The 21805-nt window shown below is 44.8% G+C and overlaps 1 protein-coding gene across 1 annotated transcript in view; it reads left to right on the top strand.

Moving 5' to 3' along the window:
* Nucleotides 1–21805, top strand: part of rapgef6 (Rap guanine nucleotide exchange factor (GEF) 6) — a 148688-nt gene that overhangs the window by 15664 nt on the left and 111219 nt on the right. The window contains exons 2-5 of the mRNA XM_063203935.1: nt 2796–2866; nt 3340–3396; nt 5767–5850; nt 17832–17901. Coding sequence (XP_063060005.1) covers nt 2796–2866; nt 3340–3396; nt 5767–5850; nt 17832–17901 — 282 coding nt within the window. The remainder of the gene's footprint in view (nt 1–2795; nt 2867–3339; nt 3397–5766; nt 5851–17831; nt 17902–21805) is intronic.

Genomic DNA, 21805 nt, shown 5'->3' with positions numbered 1-21805 from the left:
TAGTGTGGTGGAGGTGGAGTGGGTAGATGGGGTGGAGGTGGAGTGGGTAGATGGGCTGGAGGTGGTGTGGGTAGATGGGCTGGAGGTGGAGTGGGTAGATGGGGTGGAGGTGGAGTGGGTAGATGGGCTGGAGGTGGTGTCGAAGGAAACCGTGCAGAGTGACCGCGGGGTGCTGATGGTGTGGTGTGGGGCTGCTGGCAGACGGGAGGGGAGGAGTGGTAGCACTGAGACTGAGGCTCCAACAGGGTCAATAAAGCTTTGTTTTGGTTTCTATGCAACCTCTTTAAAAGACTTTTGTTGAGTGCGTCATGGTTTTAACAAATTGGTAACTAGAATGAAGGCTGGACATCTGGACACAAATGTCACCTATTTTGTTTTTGTGTTTTTTTGTTGTTTGTAAAGATCACTTTACCCCCTCACCCACTCTCACACAGCATGTCTAATGGGGTTGAGCAAAATGTCATTTCTGAATGACGCATCCTGTTGCCCATTTCTCTCTTTTCAAGGACTAAGTAACTTTCTTATTTGAAATTTAACACTGTGGTGACTGTCTGGCGATCTGACAATTTCGTGAGAGGTAGGCTACTTAATCTGCGTGTGGCACCTACGTTTAGGTCTACACAGTTCCCTTTTTCTGTTTGCATGTTTCAGCCTGCGTTAAAGCTATAGCGGAAATTTGAGCAGTGGGAAAATATTTTTCTCTCTCTAAACGAGGCAGCAGAGCTCATCAGAATGCCTTTGTAGCCTTCATTTGCCTCTGATTCTCATTGGGGATTAGGCCTAAAATATTCAGCTTACACTGTCTGAATTAAAGAGATTGCGCAAAGGGCTTTAATTAAAAATAAGCAAGCAAACAAACTACAAAACAGGTTCTGCATTTTCCAGGTTTTTCAAGAAAAACAGTTCGAGTTCAAAGAGCTGAAGAGGGTTCGGTCTCCGTCTCTCATCACGGATGCGGGGATTATTGTAAACCACTGCGTGACATTGGCATGATCGCTTTCTCAGGGTTTTCACCATGTTTCCGCACCGTTTTCTGTTTTTCTTTTTCTTTCTGTCGTTCTTTTTTTTTTTGTTACACTACCCCGTCCTTCCTTTGACAGCCTTTGAATCAGGTTACATTCTCAGCTGCTGTTCCTCACCTCCAGGCTTGCCACGGTCTTCCGTTCAGTCCCCCACCCCCCCTTCCGTCACATTGAAGTGGGCTACTTGTGTGTGTGTGTGTGTGTGTGTGTGTGTGTGTGTGTGTGTGTGTGTGTGTGTGTGTCTGTGTGTGTGTGCCTGCCTGCCTTCCTGCCTGCACTCGCTTGAACCCCCCTGGACTTCGTTTCTGGGCCATTGGCACCCCTCTCTTGACTTCTGTCTTGTCCTGTCACAATCAGATCTGAAAACAGGAGAGCTGCCAAGAAAAGAGGGATGATGAAAAAAAACGAGTGCATGCATGTGAAAGGAAGTCCTCGTCATGGACAGCAGCTGGTAACATACAGCTAAATCCAGGAAATTATTTTTTTCCCTCCATCTCTGTGATGATATAAGCTGTATGTAGTTTGAACAAACATAGGAAAGGGTTGGTGTGGTGAGAGTGTATTTCATACTGGTGCATTGTCATCACCACTGTGTATGTGTGTATATAGTGACGCATGGTCTCTGCTGTGTGTGTGTGCGTGTGCGCGTGCGTGCGTGCGTGTGTGTGTGTGTGTGTACTAGCGTGCATGTTGTGCTTGTGTAAGGCAGTGAAGCGTGCCCTACTACACCTGTTAATGCTGGTTCTGCCCACAGGCTCAAAAGGCCCTGTGTCCTGTCCTGCCATCTGGCCACACATGTATTTTGTGTTCACATGCGTTCTTCTGCCTATCGCTGCTAGCTGCTAGCCTGCGTGTTTGAACAGCTGTGCGTGATAATGGGCTATTTTGAGGGCCCCTGTGTGTGTCTACAGGGGAATTATAACACTTTAATGGGACATGATAAACCCCAATGGCCTCTGAAAAAACACTCATGACCCTACACACACACACACACACACACACACACACACACACACACACACACACACACACACACACACACACACACACACACACACACACACACACACACACGAGTCTCTCTGTGTGTTTTGGAGATAGGCTCACCACTGTTGAAGCAGAAGTTTCAACAGTTCTTGAAAAGCGTATCTCTGTTAGTTGGAATGCAAACATGCACAGTACAGGGCAGCTGCAGTGTAATCTCTTCGGCTTGGGATGAGGCTGACATTAACTCATCAGCGATATCAGGAGACTTAATGGAGAAGTTACATCAAGATGAGAAATGAGTTGGAGTTTGGCAGGCCTAGTTGATGGACTACACTGAACAGTCTTGGCTGAATACCATTACTCATTCGATGCTACATGAGAATTGTAAAGCTGGGTTTCCTTCCTTGATTCTGATTGTTTTCACTTGTCACATGCCAGTGATTGGGAAATTTTTTTTCAGTGATTCAATATACAGTTTGTGCAATAGCCATTTGTTTTTTATGCACACCGTGCTGTAATTTAAAATATGTTGTAATCGCTCTCTTGCTTTGTCTAGGCTTGCATTAATTGTAGTTTAAAGCACAGCGAATGGCCTTCATGACACATGCAATATTAAAAAAACCTTTCTCTCTCTCTCTCTTTCTCCTCCTCCCTCTCTCCCTCTCTGTTCCTGTGTGATGGTGACAGCACTGTATGTGGAGCTGAGCAGATGCTCCCTAATGCAATAATATCCCTTTTCAGGGAAATCTAACTCTGTTGCCTGATCTCCTTCCTTATCTCCTGCAGGATCTGAACAATATCTACTGCCATCTCTACCACATGGATGTGCTTTCACACCTGAGGGAGCACCAGCTAAGGTATAGATAGCACTGTCAACACCTGACTCACACACGCACACACACACGCATACACGCATACACACACGCATACACACACACACACACACACACACACACACACACACACACACGCATACACGCATACACACACGCATACACGCACACACACACGCATACACGCATACACACACGCATACACACACACACACACACACGCATGCACACGCACACACATGCACACACACACACGCACACACACACACACGCACACACACGCATGCAGAGACATGTAAGAACACACACACGCGCACAGACACATATATGCACATCAGGGACTGGTGTAGTCTGATATTAGTGATTAGAGATGACAGCGTCTCGCCTCAGTTATGAAGCCCTACTCTTACCTCTCCTCTCTTACCTCTCCTCCTATCAAATAAACCTGAACTGAACTGAACTGAACTGAACTGAACTCTCTTCCTCTGTTTCCACAGGTCCATGTGCACCACAGCTCGCTACGAGCGCTACGATGCCAACCACATCCTCTTCTAGTGAGTAAACAACCCAAACACCCAGTCTCTCTGTAGCCCGCACCAAAGACAGTCAATATGGTAAACCAAGATTAAGTGTAGCATGCATTACCAATGCAGCAAAGTGTGATCAACTTTGGTCTTCTAAATGGACATGACTTTCCCATTGGACTCCATTCAAGCACTGGGTACTGAGGCTGAAGACACTAAAGTTTGCGCCCTCAGAGAATGGGGGAAAAAAAGTCTTGGTCCAAATCACGTTCTGTCTGTTACCATTAATGGAAATGACTGTTGCCGTGTGTCATCAGAGTTTACACAATTTGAACACAACTCCACACTTTGAAAAATAGATGCTTTGAGGGCAGACCGTACGCTTGATTTCGTCTCGGATAGAAATGGAACGCCCTTCGTACCCAAACACAGTGCGGAAAGGGTGGTAAACACAGACTTTGGAACACACCACTAGTCTCCTCAAGCGGCATGGCTGCCATAGGATGGCAGGGTAGAACCTTGTGTCGTCTTTATAGCGGAAGAAACTCCTTTCGAACCGTCTCCTCCTTATGTATCGTCTCTGTTCGCACGTCTCACAGCCTGAACACTGCCACCACCTCTGGCTCTTACATCAGACATGAATATGGCTCTAATCGGATTTATTTATTTATTCGTTTATTTTTACAACACTGGTCTTTCCTCCTGTGACAGATATACGGTATTGAATTACATCACAGAGGGGGTGTCTGGTTTTATTACTCATATAATGGAGATGTAGGGAGCGAGGTAACTGTCCTTCATGTAGCTGTGTGGACGTTTTTTTCCCTCTCTCCCTCCATTAACCCCCAACCTTGAGCTTTGTTTTGTTGTCAGAACTGCTCCAGGGAGGGCATCAAACACAGAAATATCATTAGGTTCCCCCTCCTCAGGGGGTGATGTGGCACACTGCGCTAACACACTCGTACCTTATACGGGCAGTTGCCACTGACGACCCAGGTTTGAGTCTGGGCTGGATCATATCCCAATCTAGGGATGCACCGATACACATTTTTTTCACTTCTGATCCGATCCAGATATCTAAATTTTGATATCTGCTGATGCTGATACTACTCCGATCCAATACCAAAACCACATATATGCATGGGTTTCAACTTGAGGTAGGCCCAAGTAGACTATTTAGTCAGAAGAACAGGAAACCAATTAATAAGTAAAAAGTAACCAGTGAAAAAGTGAAAATCCCACCCTGAAAACTAATATGCAAGTGTTATGGTTTGAAATTAACATTACACCTGGCTCAATGTCAGTATCAGAAAAATTCCGATACTTTGGGGAAATTCAGATCCGATTCGATATCTGAATTATGTTGGGACCCAATCCTAACTCATCTCCCTCTCCCGCTAACTTCATGTCACACCATACCACTGTCCTGTCATAAAGATGGCAATAGTCCAAAATATACTATACCGGTACTTAAAAAATATACTTGGAAAAAGATTTCCCCTCTTCACACTGTGTATTTTTCAAAGTGTCCTAGCCTTGATGGGACAAGTAACGCCCCTTTGCGCCCAATGTATCCAATTATTAATTGCATGTAGAACTTTTTATTGGATACTCTTGGTGAAATAAGCGAAAAATGGGTGTTATTCATTCTAGCAAGGTTAGGACACTTCACTTTGAGAAGTACCCATTGTGTGCTGCACTTGTACCAGAGCTGTGGTCACACTCTGCAAATGTGACACTTCACTTCTCTACACATTTGTCTTCAGGCTTCTTCATAAATTTTCCCTCATGGTCTGTGCAAAACCGGTGGTTTAAGTTGTTGGTAACTGTGGTGAAATCCCTTTGTGGTGTTTAAAGGTGCTATTAGCTGCCAAAGTTGGATTGGCGTGTCAGCCATGCACAAATTTTAAGAGCTCTGGTGAAAGTCCCATTCAGGTTGTGTAGAAATAACCTGCAGATGACGTGGGTTTGGTATTTCTCAACCACTTGAATGGGACTTTCTTCCCCACACAGCCTGCAATACTTTCCAAATGTGTGCAACCGAGAAAATACAAGACATTGGCGATCCTTTTTAAAATATAAAGGAGCAACAGTATATTTGGTTTCAGTTTATAGTACAGGTGGATTATGAAGGAGTCAGTAACCCATGTAAAATAACATTTTTAAATACCTGAATACCTTTTTTTAACTCTTTTTTTTTTATTCCTGAATTTAGGAGAAAAGTAAACAAAACACATTCCCCACCCAACCCTGAACCACATTTTTTCTGTTACTTACATATCAGATTGTTTACAATGAAAATGACTCCGAGACAAGTGCTTTGAATTACATTTGTCAATCAGTGAATCCCTAAAAGGAATAACCATTTTTTTGTTAATTTATTTTTCTCTCCCTTCACAGTCCGGACCACATCTCTACGTGCTGGTACATCCTCCTGTCTGGCTCTGTGTTCGTGAAGGAGCACATGTACTTGGCACGATGCTGGTAAGTCCTCTCTTCGTTATCGTCACATAATACCCTTACACCACTCCAGACAGCTCACTTCAGCTTACTGTGCTACATGACTGATCAGAATCACTACTGAGAAACTGTGTCTCAATTCATCTTGCACAACTGATGATTACTTGTCTTAACTTGTCTGCAGTGGTAGTACTTTTTCCTGCTAATCTTTTCTTTATTCTAAATAATCTGATCTCTTTGTATTTCTAAGTTAACACCTGGCAACTGGCCAAATGCTGGTGAAATTTCAGTTTGGCTGGTAGAATAGACCAACTTACTAGCCACTTTGACCCATCAGTGACTGTGTTTGGCTAGCAAGGTTAACATCCACTTAACATTTTGACTGGTGATGAGAAAAGTTAGTTTAGAGCCCTGATTTCAGTTAACCTCATGTTACCTTTGACTGAGCATCTTTTTTGTGCCTTCGTTTCAAGTTTCTATACTTCCCCATAAGAGGAAGACGCGTGTCATGGTGACCTCACGCCGGATGATTTGGCAGAAGTTTGGGGTACTGAAACAGCAGAGTTGGCTGTGAACTGTCCCACAGGCACATGATCTCACTGGGCCCGTCCCTCCCTCAGACCCTTGATTTAAACAAACAAGCAATTCTCCTTCTCTCTTTTTAATGTGCTGATCCATCATCCTGTCTACAAGTAATTGTGCTGCCTCGAACCCTCTCACTGTGTATGCACATCTGGTTTAGCAGGATGCAAGCTTGGGGTTCTCACCAGTGGAATATCTTTAGATAGAAGGGGCTCAATAATTGATGAGAATGACAATTTTTTAGAATTGATACAACAGCTTTCTCAAATTGAGGGACCCTTCAACCAATCCGTAAAACAAGCAGTGAAATAAAAAAACAAGCAGTGAGAGGTTTACAGCGGGGCAATGAGAGGTGTTGCAACGAGTCCTGAATAAGCCACGGAAATGTGACTTAAATAGAAAAAAGGCGCGAGCAGGCACGTAGAGGTGGAGTGAGATCATTCCTCAATTCCTTGGACTCCATGACCCTAAAGGAGTTGCTAGGCAAAAGGTGGAGAGTTTGGAGAGCAGGGATGCATGAAGGAGTTTATGAGTGGATGAATCGACAGAGTGTGGGTCACGTAGGGTCACGAGGTCACAGATGGTTAAGGTTGTGAAGGACTTGTGGCGACCCAGCAGGTCATGATGACGGGGTCAGGAGGTATTACACCGCATGGCTGAAAGGATACTGTGTAAGGGCGAGACCCTCATGGACTCTGAGGAATATGCTTTTGCCAATATGCCATCGAAACGTTGTTCACCGTTATGCACCTCTTAATAAAGAAATTTAAAAATCAACATCGGACCTGCACCGCCGCTTTTTCTTTAATATATACTTCGGATGTTGTGGCTTTGTGTACCCTCTCAAATAGAGTTGAATAAAAGACTGTGCACACAAAATGGCCATTTAAAAGTTCAGTGTACTATGTTCAGGTTACACCGAGTCCGACACCAACAACTATCCCTGAGTTTGAGCACGCTTATGACATTAAGTAAGCTGATTTACTCATTGGAAGCAAATAATCCACCATGTTACACAGACACTTTTCGGCCTGAAGTTGTCCTCATGACTTTCGATGCGATGCGGTAATGACAGTTTGGGCGCTGCACTGCTTAAAAAGAAGAACTAATAACATAAAAGTCAAAAAGGCATCTGAGCCGCACCAGCATTTTAAGTTTCTTTTACTTCTGATATTGTGTAAGGGTTTGTGTGCCCTCTCCCCACAGCTGTGTGGGGAAAGGCCAGTCTCTGTCTCAGTCGTAATCGTCTTCAGGACAGAACAGTGGCAGCGTGGTAATGACGGCTCTGGCTCTGGCGCTGGCTCTGGCGCTGGGCTCTGCAAGTCTCTGGCCACAGCACAGCAGCCCAGACTGTAAGCCGCTCACACAGCCTTTCATCTCCGCTGCAGCTCCGCGCCCACCCGCCCTGTCAGTAGCCCCAGACATCAGGGCCGACCCTCCTCCCTCCCTCCTTTCCTCTTTCTTTCTATCCCTCCGTCCCTCCGTCTTTCTTTACCTCCATCCCTCTCTCTACCTCCCACACTCATAAAACCAGGGCCATTCCCCATTAGCTCGCGCACGTCAAAGTCAAACTTCTTTATGTAAGACGATCAACTTCTGGCCCGTACAGGAGGTTCACTTCGGCTTAATTTCCCTTGAGCTCCGCATTAGTGCACAGTTTAGGCATTTTATTTTCTCCCGTATTTGCGTTACTTCATCTCTTCTACTGCGTTGGCTATTAAAAAAAGATGTCCAGCTGTTTTGCGGGACAGTGAAAATGACATGCAAAGAAATGTAAAAATGCACAGAAAAGAGAAAAACAGGAAACGTGTAAAGGCGTGAGGAAGTGCAGTGAGTCCAGAGGAGTGATAAACATTCCTGTGTGTGTGTGCGTGTGCGTGCGCGTGTGCGTGCGTGCGTGCGTGTGAGAGTGAGGTCATCGCATGGGGTCCTTGGTGCAGCAGGGCAGAAGAGGCCGTTGGGCACACGCTATGCCCTGTGTGTGTGTGTCTGTCTGTCTGTCTGTCTGTCTGTCTGTGTGTGTGTGTGTGTGTGTGTGTGTGTGTGTGTGTGTGTGTGTGTGTGTGTGTGTGTGTGTGTGTGTGTGTGTGTGTGTGTGTGTGTGTGTGTGTGTGTGTGTGTGTGTGTGAAAGAGTGTGTGTGAGACTGAGTTTGAATTCAAACATGTGTGTGTTCCCTCCCTGTCTGTGCTGAGGAACATGGGGTTGGTGTTTTTCCATATAAATGGTAAGAATAAATGGTAGGCTTTCATGTCTGCCTGTCTGTGTGTGTTTGCTTCTGTACGACTGTTGATGAGCAGCAGAAGGTTGGTGGTTAAGTGTGTGTGTGTGTGTGTGTGTGTGTGTGTGTGTGTGTGTGTGTGTGTGTGTGTGTGTGTGTGTGTGTGTGTGTGTGTGTGTGTGTGTGTGTGTGTGTGTGTGTGTGTGTGTGTGTGTGTGTGAGAGAGAGGGGGAAGGGTCTCGCAGAGAAGGGGAGGGGTGAAGAGGAGAGGAGTGAGGAGGATATGGAATGCGGAACTCCTGGCAGAACTCTGACTGAGCCATGTGTTCCAGAGAAGGAAGAACAGCTTCATACACACCCCACACAATACACACACACAGTCACACACACTCGCAACACACACACACACCGGCAGGAAATGAGCAGGCTCTGCTGCTTAGCCACTGACTACTTTGGAGACACACACACAGACACATACACACACACACACAGAGACTTGCACACACACATACACAGGCTATAGACTCACCCCCTCATTCACACACAGAGAGACCACAGGCTCAACATGGACCTAGTTCTCCTGGTATCCTCAGCTCAACTAGACCACATGGATTTTGGGTTGGGATAGGAGCTCTCTGGAACTCTTCTGGAAGTTGGATTCTGCTTGTTCATCTCTGGAGGCTTTTTGGATAATGCACTTCCCATGACACATTTTTACCGGCTCAGACAGAAGACTAAACAGAGGTTCTGCTTGGAAGTTTAGATGAGTTGTTTTGTCTGTTCCTGACTCACTGAATATGTTTGGATTGGATTGTAACATATGAAGTGTTTTTTTTAAATGTATATTTTTCGCTCCATCATTTGAAGGATTTACCACTGATTTTTATTTTTATTTTTATTTTACTGACACTGGAATATTGTGCGCTGTTCTCATCACATCTGTAAGTTTCTGGATGGTTTGGAAGTCCCCTATGCTATTTTTTTTTCTCGCTTAATGTGAGTCTACCCGCCCGGTGCCTTTTCAGTTTACAAAAAACACACACACAGGGGAAAAATTGGGACCTGTGTAAGTCGAGTCAGTTCTTTTTTTCACTTTCATTTCAAAAGGAGCACTCTCTTGAATCTCAGAAGGAGTACAGTCCTCTTCAGCCTCTGTCCGCTCCAGCCCGCACAAGTAAGTAAGCGATCCCTGGCCTTCTCAACTGGCCTGTGTCTGTTGCCTTGCCTTGTGTTCCAGTGTTTTGATTTCTGCGTGACCACAGACATACAACGTGCTTGGCAGGCTTCTGTTTGCCCATTTGTTTTCCCAAAGCCGCACGCAATCGACGTTGGCCTTATCGAGGCTTGTCTACAGTGGTAGTGGTGGAGTATCGTTTGCCTTATCCAAGGATGGTCTGTACACAGTGGTCGGCGTATCGCTTCACTGACTCATCGAGTTTGTCAGCTTATTGGCATGTTGGTTTTTGGACAAACCTAAATGATAGCAGTTGTGGAGGAAACATGTTTTCTGCTCTGCTTTTTTCAAGTTTTCAAGGCAAAATGTCTCAGTAAATGTCAGTCCTGCACGTGACCTGTTTGTTGATGTGTTGGCACAAGCGAGATATGTCATTTGACTTTCGTTGACTTTTGAACTGCGCTGCCGTAGTCGCTGTATTCAAGCCTACACACAATGTTGTTGTTTGGGCGATTTGAAAAAAAAAGAGAAAAGGCCTTTGACTAGACCAGCACCTGAATGATTCATGGGTATTGTTTGGCTGTTTCTCGCTTACGCCACAGCTTCTGTGCCGTTTGGCCGTCCCCCTAATCTATTGTTCCATCAGTGGTTACAGAGCTGGAGTGCCTATCTATCTGCCTTGCTGTGCTGTGCTGTGCTGTGCCGTGTGTGCTGTGTGTGGAGGGGTTGTGCTTGCTCAACAAAGCCCTGTGCATGTTATGACAGCCCAACAGCTCACTGCTGAACGGTGCATGTGTTTTTCAATTCCTCTTTTCTCTTTCTTTTCCCTCTTTTTCTCTCGCTCTATCGTGTGCTCCCTTTTCCTCTCACGCTTGCCCTGCTTTGCTCTCTGTCTCTCTCTCTCTCTCTCTCTCTCTCTCTCTAGAAAAGTAATATCTCTGCTGTCAGTGGCGTATGGTATATCATGACAGGGATGGCCCCTCTTCCCTACGTATCTGTCCCGTGACCTGAATAAATCGAATTTGCTTTCTGCCCGCTGTGTATGGACGGAGAGGGAGAAGGAGAAAGAAATGGAGGGAGGGAAAGAGAGGAAAGAAAAGAAAAGGCTCCGGTGTTTTCAGTGGCAGTGGTCACGGGGCTAGCAGTTCAGTTCCCAGAGGTTTATTTCTCCTCTCTGTAGCTCTCTGTTACCTCTTGAGGAGAGTGTGCATGGCACATACTACATTACTGCTGCAGATGGCTTCTTCTGCTGCAGACTACCCAGCTACAGACAGACAGCTATAAGACAATACCCAGCTACAGAAGAAGACATTTTTCACATATTTCCGGCATAAAGGGTTTCGGATATGGCTTTTGTTTGAGAATGTTATGTTTTAAAGTTTCTCTTGCCCTGGGCTGCTCTGTATCCTGGTCAGGTGTGTATGAGTTTCTAGAACTACAGGCAGATTTCATTATGGCGAAGGAAGGGAGGCGATGTGAGGTCAAATGCAAACTAGACTGCCTGTGCAGTCGCCTTCGACTGCTTAAGGTATATCCCCGAAACGCGACGCTTCCAGTCCCCCATCATTCCTACCACTCCCGTCCACCATTTCGTAAACGTATATGATACATACAGACGTGACATGACGTGCATAGGCTTAAAACCAAACGACTATTGTGAAAATGAAGCAAAAAATGGGGCAAATGGTAATACTGTTTTAATGGTTCAGTGGATATACCATATTAGGTACAGTGTAATAACCAGTGTAACAATATTTAATACAATGTAATTTTTTTACTTACATCATGTGTTTGTGCGTAAGTGGTATTACATGGTATTGCATATTGTTACACTGGTATTACACTATATTACATGGTATTGCATACTGTTACACTCGTTATTACACTGTACCTGATATTGCATATTGTTACACTGGTATTACACTAGTATTACATGGTATTAAATATTGTTACATTGGTTATTACACTGTACCTAATATGGTAGATTCACTGAAATGGTGAACCATTAAAATAAGGTGTTAACATGCAAATCAATCCACCCAGTCAGAAGTTATGGGCCAAATGAAAATTCCGCCATTTTGAAAGTGCTGTCTTCCAAACTCGAATCAGTTCATGAACCTACCCTAGAGCATTCACACACAAAATCTGGGACAAATCCATCCACCCGGTCAGTAGTTATGGGCCAAACAATAATTCGGCCATCTTGAATTCAGCCATCTTGAAAGTGTTGACCTCCAAACTCGAATCAGTTCATGAACCTACCCTAGAGCATTCACACACCAAATCTGGGACAAATCCATCCACCCGGTCAGAAGTTATGGGCCAAACAAAAATTCGGCCATCTTGAATTCAGCCATCTTGAAAGTGTTGACCTCCCAACTCGAAGCAGTTCATGAACCTACCCTAGAGCATTCACACACCAAATCTGGGACAAATCCATCCACCCGGTCAGAAGTTATGGACCAAACAAAAATTCGGCCATCTTGAATTCAGCCATCTTGAAAGTGTTGACCTCCCAACTCGAAGCAGTTCATGAACCTACCCTAGAGCATTCACACACCAAATCTGGGACAAATCCATCCACCCGGTCAGAAGTTATGGACCAAACAAAAATTCGGCCATCTTGAATTCAGCCATCTTGAAAGTGTTGACCTCCAAACTCGAATCAGTTCATGAACCTGCCCTAGAGCATTCACCCAAAAAATCTGGGACAAATCCAAACATCCGTTCAAAAGTTATCGCGTTAACACGAAAGACCTTACGCGGCGGCGGACGCGGCGGCGGACGCGGCGGACGCGGCGGCGGCGCACGCAAAACCATTACATCCCCGACGCTCCGCGTTTCGGGGATATAATGACTGCGCTGCAGTCTTTCTCCTCATGCTACCTGCCCAACCCACCTGATGTATGAATCTCCGAGATGCCTGTTTCTGGATGCAGGGCAGGAGGGAGTAAGGGGATGGGATGGGTAGGGGTGTAGAGAGAGAGGGAGAGGGGCTGAAGCAGTGTTGCCAGATGGAAAATGCTGAATTATCGTATCAAAACCTCAAAATTATCGTTTTTTTGGGAGGAAGTTATGGTACAAGAGACTCAAAAGTTGTTTCAAGGCATCTATATGAACTGAATGACAAACTCCAAAATTATCGTACATCATGATTTTTTAAATCGTACAGAGGACAAAATTTAAGAAAAAAAAATAGTACAAATATGATCATTACCGCAGAAATACACCAGCGGCGATCTGAGCGAGTCGAGCGACGGAAGTAATTGACTTTGTATTGAGTCGAGAGACAAAAGCGATTCTGGAGACTAGAGCGATTTGCGCGACGAGCGCAACAATTTGCCAATGACTGTATAGAGGTCAGTGACCACAGCCAATGGGAATGCTTGAATGCTTTGCCTTCTACCTGTATGGACATACAAACCCCAACTCCGATGAAGTTGGGACGTTTGGTAAACAATGAATAAAATCAAAATGCTATCATTTTCAAAACATTCAATCTATTCATTAGATGGAGAATAGTGAAAAGGCAACATATTAAGTGTTAAAACCGAGAAAAAATATTGTTTTGGGGGACATATGTACTCATTTCTAATTTGATAAATCCAACACGTCTCAAAAGAGTTGGGACGGGGATCAGTGAAATTTAGTAAACATCCAAATAAGATAAAACAACAAAGAAGAACATTTCAAAATGAATTGTACTGACGGACAATATAGGTGTCCAGGTATAAGATCATCACAGAGAGGCTGAGTCACTCAGAATTAAAGATGAAAAGGGAATAATTACCATAGTTATTACATACATTTTTGAATTCCCTTTGATTTACCACGATTGAGTGTATATAAGACATATTTTTGTTAATAAAATCATTGTATAGGTTCATGACATCATGAAATATATATTGGCTGTAGTCTCACTCTAATTCCTGGAGTGCTAGAGCTATTGAAAATTGACCATATTAAGAATGCTTAATGCATGAAAATGACACAGGGGTTTAACATTCTCCTAAGCACCTGAGCTCACTTGAAATAGACCCAGAAGACATGGGAAACTGTCCTTTGCTTACAGAAGTCAGCAGAAGTTGTAGAAGTCCATTCTTTTTGACAATAATAGAGCATTGCACATCCTGTGCTACAGTGAAAATGGACCATCCAACTTGTGTTAGTGCTAGCTTCAAAAGTCAGCCTCCATGATGGCATGCGCATGCAGTAGTGCATTGGTTAAGATGTTCTCACTCATCTGTAGAGTTAAATACAGTTATGAATGGCATAAATGGGTTTTAAACAGCATGAAAAGCCACTCATGCATTATATTTTGAAGGGAGATCTTCGATTACTGCCACATAGTAAGGTCAAATTGCATTCTCTACTATGTTTTAACAGTTTGGCTCCATCATAAGGACCAGCATGTGATAAAATGGTGGGTTTTTGGTCAAGACCTGTCACACTGTAAGCACTACAGAAAGGAAAACATTGCAAAACATGACAAGGAATACACCCACCATTTAAGCTGGTGAAATCATGTCCAAGATAGGAATTAACACTGTTTTTTATATATAAAATCATCTCATCGGTTAATGTATTTAACTGTTAAGTGTTGTCTTTTGTTTTGTTTTTAGTCTTCCTCGACATTTGCTGCCATTTATTGTCCCCGTCCCAACTCTTTTGAGACCTGTTGGATTTCTCAAATTAGAAATGAGTACATATGTCCCCCAAAACAATATTTTTTCTCGGTTTTAACACTTAATATGTTGTCTTTTCACTATTCTCCATCTAATGAATAGATTGAGTGTTTTGAAAATGATAGCATTTTGATTTTATTCACTGTTTACCAAACGTCCCAACTTCATCGGAGTTGGGGTTAGTACTCTAGTCTCCTCAATCTCTCGTATCGCTTGCTGCTACACTCTGTCGCTTGAATCGCGTCGCCGCTGGTGTATCTCTGCGGTTACCGTACATCTGGCAACACTGGGCTGAAGTGAAGTGTTGCTGAAGTGCATTTGGCAGACAACACGTGCCGCTCCACTCCCAGCAGCGTACGTACACAGTCAAGTCAGGGGCGAGCAGACAGAGCCGTCATGTCAGCCGGGGTGACCTGCATCTCACCTAGACAGCTGTTTAGTCATTGCAGGTGGAGAGAACAGGATGGAGGAGAAGAAGGAAGGGAGAGATGAGGACATGGGGTGGCAGCGTGGGGTTAGTGATGGCATTCAACAGTGGTGGGAAGAGGAGAAGAAGAGATTCAGGTTGCAATGAGTGAAGGGAGAGTGGCAGACAGGGTTGCAGCTGATTGGGTTGATGGTGCTGCTGTATGTTTGGAGAGGAAGAGGAGAAGGGGGTAGAAGAGGCTTGTTGTGATGGCGACTGTTGATGGGGAGAGAAGAAAGATGGAGGAGATGTAGAGGGTTTTTTTGAGATGATGGCCAGATGGGGGGTGAAGGAGGAGAAGGAGAGAGGGATATGGGTTACAGGAGATGGTGGGGGTGGGGGTGGTGGTGCCGGTGATGTTGGTAGGGAGGGGAGGAAAAGGAGATGGGTTCATTGCCACGAGTGAGTCAGTGGAGACAGGTACACCCAGTAGCCAAACAGGGAGAAGGGGAGAACGAGAAAAAAAGGTTCACTGTGATGAGGGGAAAGAGACAGGTACACCCAGTCGGTGTACAGGGGGAGGGGGAGAAGATGGGAGAAGGAGGAGAAGGGAGAGAGGGATATGGATGGGGTAGCAGGGCTGGTGGAGCCAGTTACACCCAGTAGGCAAACACGGGGGGGTAGAAAAAGAAGAAGAAGAAGAAGAAGAAGAAGAAGAAGAAGAAGAAGAAGAAGAAGAAGAAGAAGAAGAAGAAGAAGAAGAAGAAGAAGAAGAAGAAGAAGAAGAAGAAGAAGAAGAAGAGGTTCACTGTGATGAGGAGAAAGAGACAGGTACACCCAGTCGGCCGACAGCAGGAGGGGGAGAAAGAGGAGAAGGGAGAGAGGGATATGGATGGGGTACCAGGGCTGGTGGTGGTGGTGGTGCTGGTGTGATGTTAGTGGACAGAGGAGGAAAAGGAGATTGCCAATGGAGCGAATGGACCCAGTTACACCCAGTAGGCAAACAGGGGGAAGGGGAGACAGAAAAGAAGAAAAAGAGGTTCTCTGTGACGAGGGGAATGAGACAGGTACACCCAGACGGCAGACAGCTGGAGGGGGAGAAGGTGGGAGAAAGAGGAGAAGAGGAGCTTAATTTCAGTGAGGGGAAGGAGACAAGTACACCCCGTAGGCAGACAGGGGGAGGAGGGGGAAAGGTGAAGGTGAAGGTGAAGGAGGAGAGGAGGGATAAGCCCAGTTGCGTTTGCACTCACATTTATATTCCAAGATGCAGGAATGATATTCAACCACATCACTATGCAGCTCTCTCTCTCTCTCTCTCCTCTCTCTTCTTCCCGAGATGTATGCTCTTCCACGCCTTTAGAGAAAGTCGTCGGAATGTACGTGCCTTCTTTGATGGTCATGGGGATTGATTTTTTTTCTCATCATTGCCCTTCATTGTCCTTTTTTTTTCTTCGCCTTTCTTAGATTTTACCATTTCCCCGTCTTCTCATTTCAATTTACATGTTTCAACTCGTTTTCGGTCTCTTTTTGTTGTTTCATTTCAATAATCTTTTTCCTGATAAGTGCCGGCTAGTGGCAGTCTCATCACTGCCATCTATAATAGGTTCCCTCTGTGCTGTCCCCCTCTATTTCTGACTTTTAAAGTAGAAAAAAGTCACAGAAAATGTGTCCCTTCTCCGAGCAGTGATCAAAGCGGCCCCTGAGATGAAAGAGGCTGATTTGTAGGGTTCTCTTTAGCAATAGTGCCATCATGGCCTTTCCCAGAGCTTTTCTTTCTTTCTTTCTTTCTTTCTTTCTTTCTTTCTTTCTTTCTTTCTTTCTTTCTTTCTTTCTTTCTTTCTTTCTTTCTTTCTTTCTTTCTTTCTTTCTTTCTTTCTTTCTTTCTCTCTCTCTCTCTCTCTCTCTCTCTCTCTCTCTCTCTCTTTTTCTCTCTCTCTCTCTCTCTCTCTCTCTCTCTCTCTCTCTTTTTCTCTCTCTCTGGCACATTCATTTTGGTCTGCTTTTCTCTCCCTCTCTTTTCAGCTCTCTCATTCATTTTAGTGATCCTTGTCCATCTGTCTCCATTCTCTGTGTCCCTCTCTCACATATTCACAATTTCACTGCTTCAAACTGCTGTTTCTCCAACCACCTGGTTGTTTCTCCTTTCCCAACAATCTCCCTGATGTAACTGTGTAGAGAGATTATATTGAAATGCAGGTAAGAACATAATCAGGGGAATGACCGTTGCCAAGGCTCTTGCTTTGGTTATTTCGAATACCCATGTCCTCCCTCTAAGGCTGGAACAATCTGGAATATCAAAGAAGGACCTTCGCCATGTACACACACGTGTAGCTAAAACCAAATTCCCTTGGCTAGATTCTGATACTGCTGGAAAGAACATAGTGAAATGTGTGTGCGTTTTGTCTCTGTTCTTCACTTTATTGTATCAATCTAGCCTTCGGCACGGTGCAGACCTGTTTTGTTGATTTGTGCAGACGCTTGTGTCTGCATGCGCGTTTGCTTACAGCTAAACATGACCCTGCTGGTCAAAGGAGGGAGCTGGTTGTTTTTTTGTTTTCATTTTTTTAACCTGACGTGAAATAATAGTTTAATCATGTTGGTTAAAAATATATGAAATGTGGAAAAATGCCTTCAATGCCTTGTTATTAGGTTGGATATTGTAGTTACTGCAAATTTGACATGGCAATTCAAATATAAACTGGAAGTCTTCAATCACAGTCTTGCACAGAAAGAGTTACGAAATTTCAGCATACCTAGCTGCTCTGAGAGAGGGCGTAAACGAAGGATGTTTGCATGTTCCTTTGTGGGCAGTTGTGTGTGTGTGTGTGTGTGTGTGTGTGTGTATGTGTGTTGGGGGTAGGGTGGGACCAGGGGAGTGTGTGTGTGTGTGCTGTGCGGTCTGTGTTCTCTGACCCCCCTCTTGTTTTTTCCTGTGCAGCTTCGGGAAGCAGCTGGGAGGACGACGAGGCTGTGAATGTATCACCTTGGAGCCGTCCGAAATGATTGTGGTGAGTACAGCGGTGCCTCACAACACAGCACAGTAAACTTTAGCAGTCTTGTCCTCTCTGGCTTTGCCATAACCAGACTTTAAAGGTACACTGTTTAAAAAATCATGCTGTCCTTGTTATTCAGCAAATATTCATGAAAATATAAAATTTGCCAATAGGCTGCACAGTTTCATTGAGCAGCATAGTGGCAATATCTCCTCTTGCCACCATCCTACATAACACAGTGCAGCCTTGAACAAGAAGAGCCACATCACACATCAGTCTTGTGCGCTCTCTCTTTTTACCATAACCAAACTATTTATACATTTCACTCAGTGCAGCTTTATTGAGGGAGCCCTGACCACTCCCAACATTTTGGAATGTTTGAGATTGTTTAGTTTTTGTCGTCTTGGAGAAATAATGAAAAAAAGCATGACAAGCCTTTTGGACGAAGACCACTTCCTACATTTTGCTATTATCCATCCTTATGGCAAGTCATGAATGGAGAAGTCATGAAGGCAGTATGAAGCAGATGAGCTTGGTTTTGCTTGTGGTGTGCAACGTGACTAACTCAGATTATACCGGTTTTGGCCTCGAAAGAGCCCTGTCTGCTTACTTGGCAATAAATAAACAAACAAACGTGACCAACTCAAACATCACTCCATCTCTCAGCTTCCATACTGAAACTGCTGCATTTACGATTTAGCTTGTTGTACTTGACCACCTCAACTGAACAAGATGCTTGTTGCAAATTGCTTGCTGTTCTTCATTGGATATCTCAGACATAGAGCTTGTTAGCCACTCTCGCTATATGGACATTGTTGGGTGCGTCAGAGGACAAAGTGATTTCCTCTCGCCCTGGTGTTTCAGGGGACAACCACAGTACCTCCAGGAAGGGCAGTGTGTAGTGGTGTGTCCACCCATGGAGGGGGTTACACGCTTGGGCAGGGTGCTCTTTCATGGGGCCCCTGGCAGCTGCAGAATCAACCAGCCAGCTAGCCAGCCAGCAAGACCAGAGTAGCACACTTTTATAAAGTACTTTTATTTTTAAAAAATGTGTATTACTTTTATTTGATGAGAGTGTGAGGAAGCAGCGATCGAGTGAATAAGTGAATCAGTGTATTTCATTGTATGTTTTATGACGGTTCCCCTGTATGTGACCAATACACTGTCCTTGATCCTTGAGTGTGTGTGTGTGCGTGAGGGGGCAGCTATGCTGGAAATGGCCTGCTGGCTCTATTAGATTTGGCGGGAAATAATGACGTGTGGCTGTTTGGGGGTAGCAGGAGAGGAGAGGAGAGGAGCGGAGCGTTAGGAGGAGAGGAGAGGATAGGAGAGGGGAAGGGAGGGGGGAGGGGAGTTAGGAGAAGGAGAGGAAGAGAGGAGTGAGGAGGGAAGAGGAGGAGAGGGGAAGCCAAGCCAGAGCAGCGTGTTTGCGATGGCCTGGGTGATTAGGCTCTGCTGAAGCGGGTCTGTTAAATGGCCTTATGTAAGTCAGTTGTTGATGTTAGTACTCTCTCTCTCTCTCTCTCTCTCTCTCTCTCTCTCTCTCTCTCTCTCTCTCTCTCTCTCTCTCTCTCTCTCTCTCTCTCTCTCTCTCTCTCTCTCTCTCTCTCTCTCTCTCTCTCTCTCTCTCTCTCTCTCTCGCACTCTTGCACCCTCTTTCTCTCTCGCTCTAGCTATGGCAATTTCTCTCTCTCTCACCTCTCTCTAGCTATTGCATGCTCGCTTGTTCTCTCTCTCTCTCTCTCTCTCTCTCTCTCTGTAGCTATTGCATGCTCACTCTTGCTGGTGCTCTCACGCTCAGCTGCTCCGCTATATCCGCAGTGATGTAACCTAGGCGACTGACCGTGTGAAGTTTCAAACTCTATATCTGTTCTGTACATATTCTCATAGAGCTCCGTGCAGAAGCGGCTGCCCTCTGTTGCACCTTTACACACGACAGGAGCCAGGCAAGTCTAAGGAAGAACCTTGTGACTGGGAACATGAATGCAAATGAAGCATGAATTAAAAACTTAACTTCAATGGGAGCTGTATGCTGTACGGATCATCTGTTTTTTTTTTTAATCTGTAGAACTGATAACAGTCTAGACTGAAAACAGCCAAGAGCAATGAGGAATGTCAATTAGCCTTTTTCGCTGTGCTGTTTTGAAGCGAAGCAAGTATAAACAACTCCTGGCTTCCATAGAAAACAGTGGCGTACGCAGAACTGGCTCTACCAACAGGCCGACTAGGCAAATGCCGAGGGCCCCATCTAAACGGCCCTCTCTGGGTCCCCCAGTAGTCAACCGCTCCATGGTAAATGCCAGTAAAAAGCAGGGCTTTGAACCAGTTCAAGGAACGAAAACGAAAACCGGGAACTTTTTGTATTTTACAGGGAACAGAAACGAAACCGGAAACGTTATTATTTTTTATGTTCTGGAACAGGAACACTTATTTAAAAATAATGGTAACCGGTTAATACCGGTTAATACTGTTCCTCAAACAAACAAAAAAAGTAATTATTTTTCTGCGCAAGTTACCATGACGGCTGAGGTTCACGTCCTGTGTGACATCAGACATTCTCTGACTGAATGGAGAGAGAGCTGTGGACTACAAAGTCTCCACTCCACATCTTAAATAAGAGAAACCACTGTCATACAAAAGGGCAAAGTTTCCATTGCATCATCGTAATACATTGCAGAGAAGCGCGTGTAAAGCGCACCAACATATGTTCGACGTTATTGGGCATCCATGGCCGCTTTAAATATGCACAAACTCACTCCATCATAGCGCTCCCCATGACCCAAGTCAGCGTGGAGCGTGCATTTTCATCATTGAGGTTTATTCTCCTCTTAGGTCGTCCCTAAATGACAAAGTTCTGGAGGATATTCTTTTCATCTGCTTGAATAAACAGTTTGGAATGTAGGCTGACTCATTTGCACTTCCGTCTTTCTTGGTTAATTAACGTCAGTTAGGCCTATGGGAGTAATCAGCTGACAGGAACGAAATTAACCGTTCCGGGAACAGTATTTTTCTGTTCTAACCGGTTCAGGAACGTCAATTTATTGGTGGAACGCATAACCGGAAACGTTATAATTCCGTTTCTGTTCGGAACGGAACGTTTGGAAAAAAATAACGGTTCAAAGCCCTGGTAAAAAGGGCCTCATGTTCATATTTCGCCTAGGGCCCTCAAATGAGTAGAACCGCCACTGGGCACACTTTTATATCTATGCCACTCGTTGCTATTTATACCTGGTTTGAATTCATTGTATCGAAAGAACCTGATGTCACATCAAGAAGGCCCATTGCACCTATGTGTGTGGAGGACGACATTGGTGACCTATAATGATGTTTTGGAGATGACTTGTGCCGCCGACCTTGAAAACACTCTCATTAATGGTATACCGCCTTGGCCTTTTCATCTCCTTCAAACACATTCACACATGCACGCACACACACACACACACACACACACACACACACACACACACACACACACACACACACACACACACACACACACACACACACACACACACACACACACTGAACACACACATGAACACGCACACACACACACTGAACACACACATGAACACACACACACACTGAACACACACTGAACACACACATGAACACTCACATGAACACACACATGAACACAAACACACGAGAATAGCCAGACATCGCAGAGCCAGTAGCTTAATTTTCCTGGCTGTTAGGTTAATTTCTGGTAATTGCCCTAGATTGTCCCGTAAGAGCTCCGAATGAAGTTGACTGATGGAGTCCTCCCTCACTGGTTGCTTTGCTTTGGAGTGGTGATACACTCACTCCTTTCACTAATTGAAGAGGCGGGTGGCTGAATCAGAGGGAGGTAATTGGACATATCATTAGAAAGGAGCGGAGAGGAGAGGAGAGTGCTCCGGCGACGTGCATGCCATTT

Source organism: Engraulis encrasicolus, chromosome 7 (genome assembly GCF_034702125.1).
Source record: "Engraulis encrasicolus isolate BLACKSEA-1 chromosome 7, IST_EnEncr_1.0, whole genome shotgun sequence".
In the NCBI taxonomy this organism is placed as follows: Eukaryota; Metazoa; Chordata; class Actinopteri; order Clupeiformes; family Engraulidae; genus Engraulis; species Engraulis encrasicolus.
This window is presented reverse-complemented; position numbering and strand designations above follow the sequence as displayed.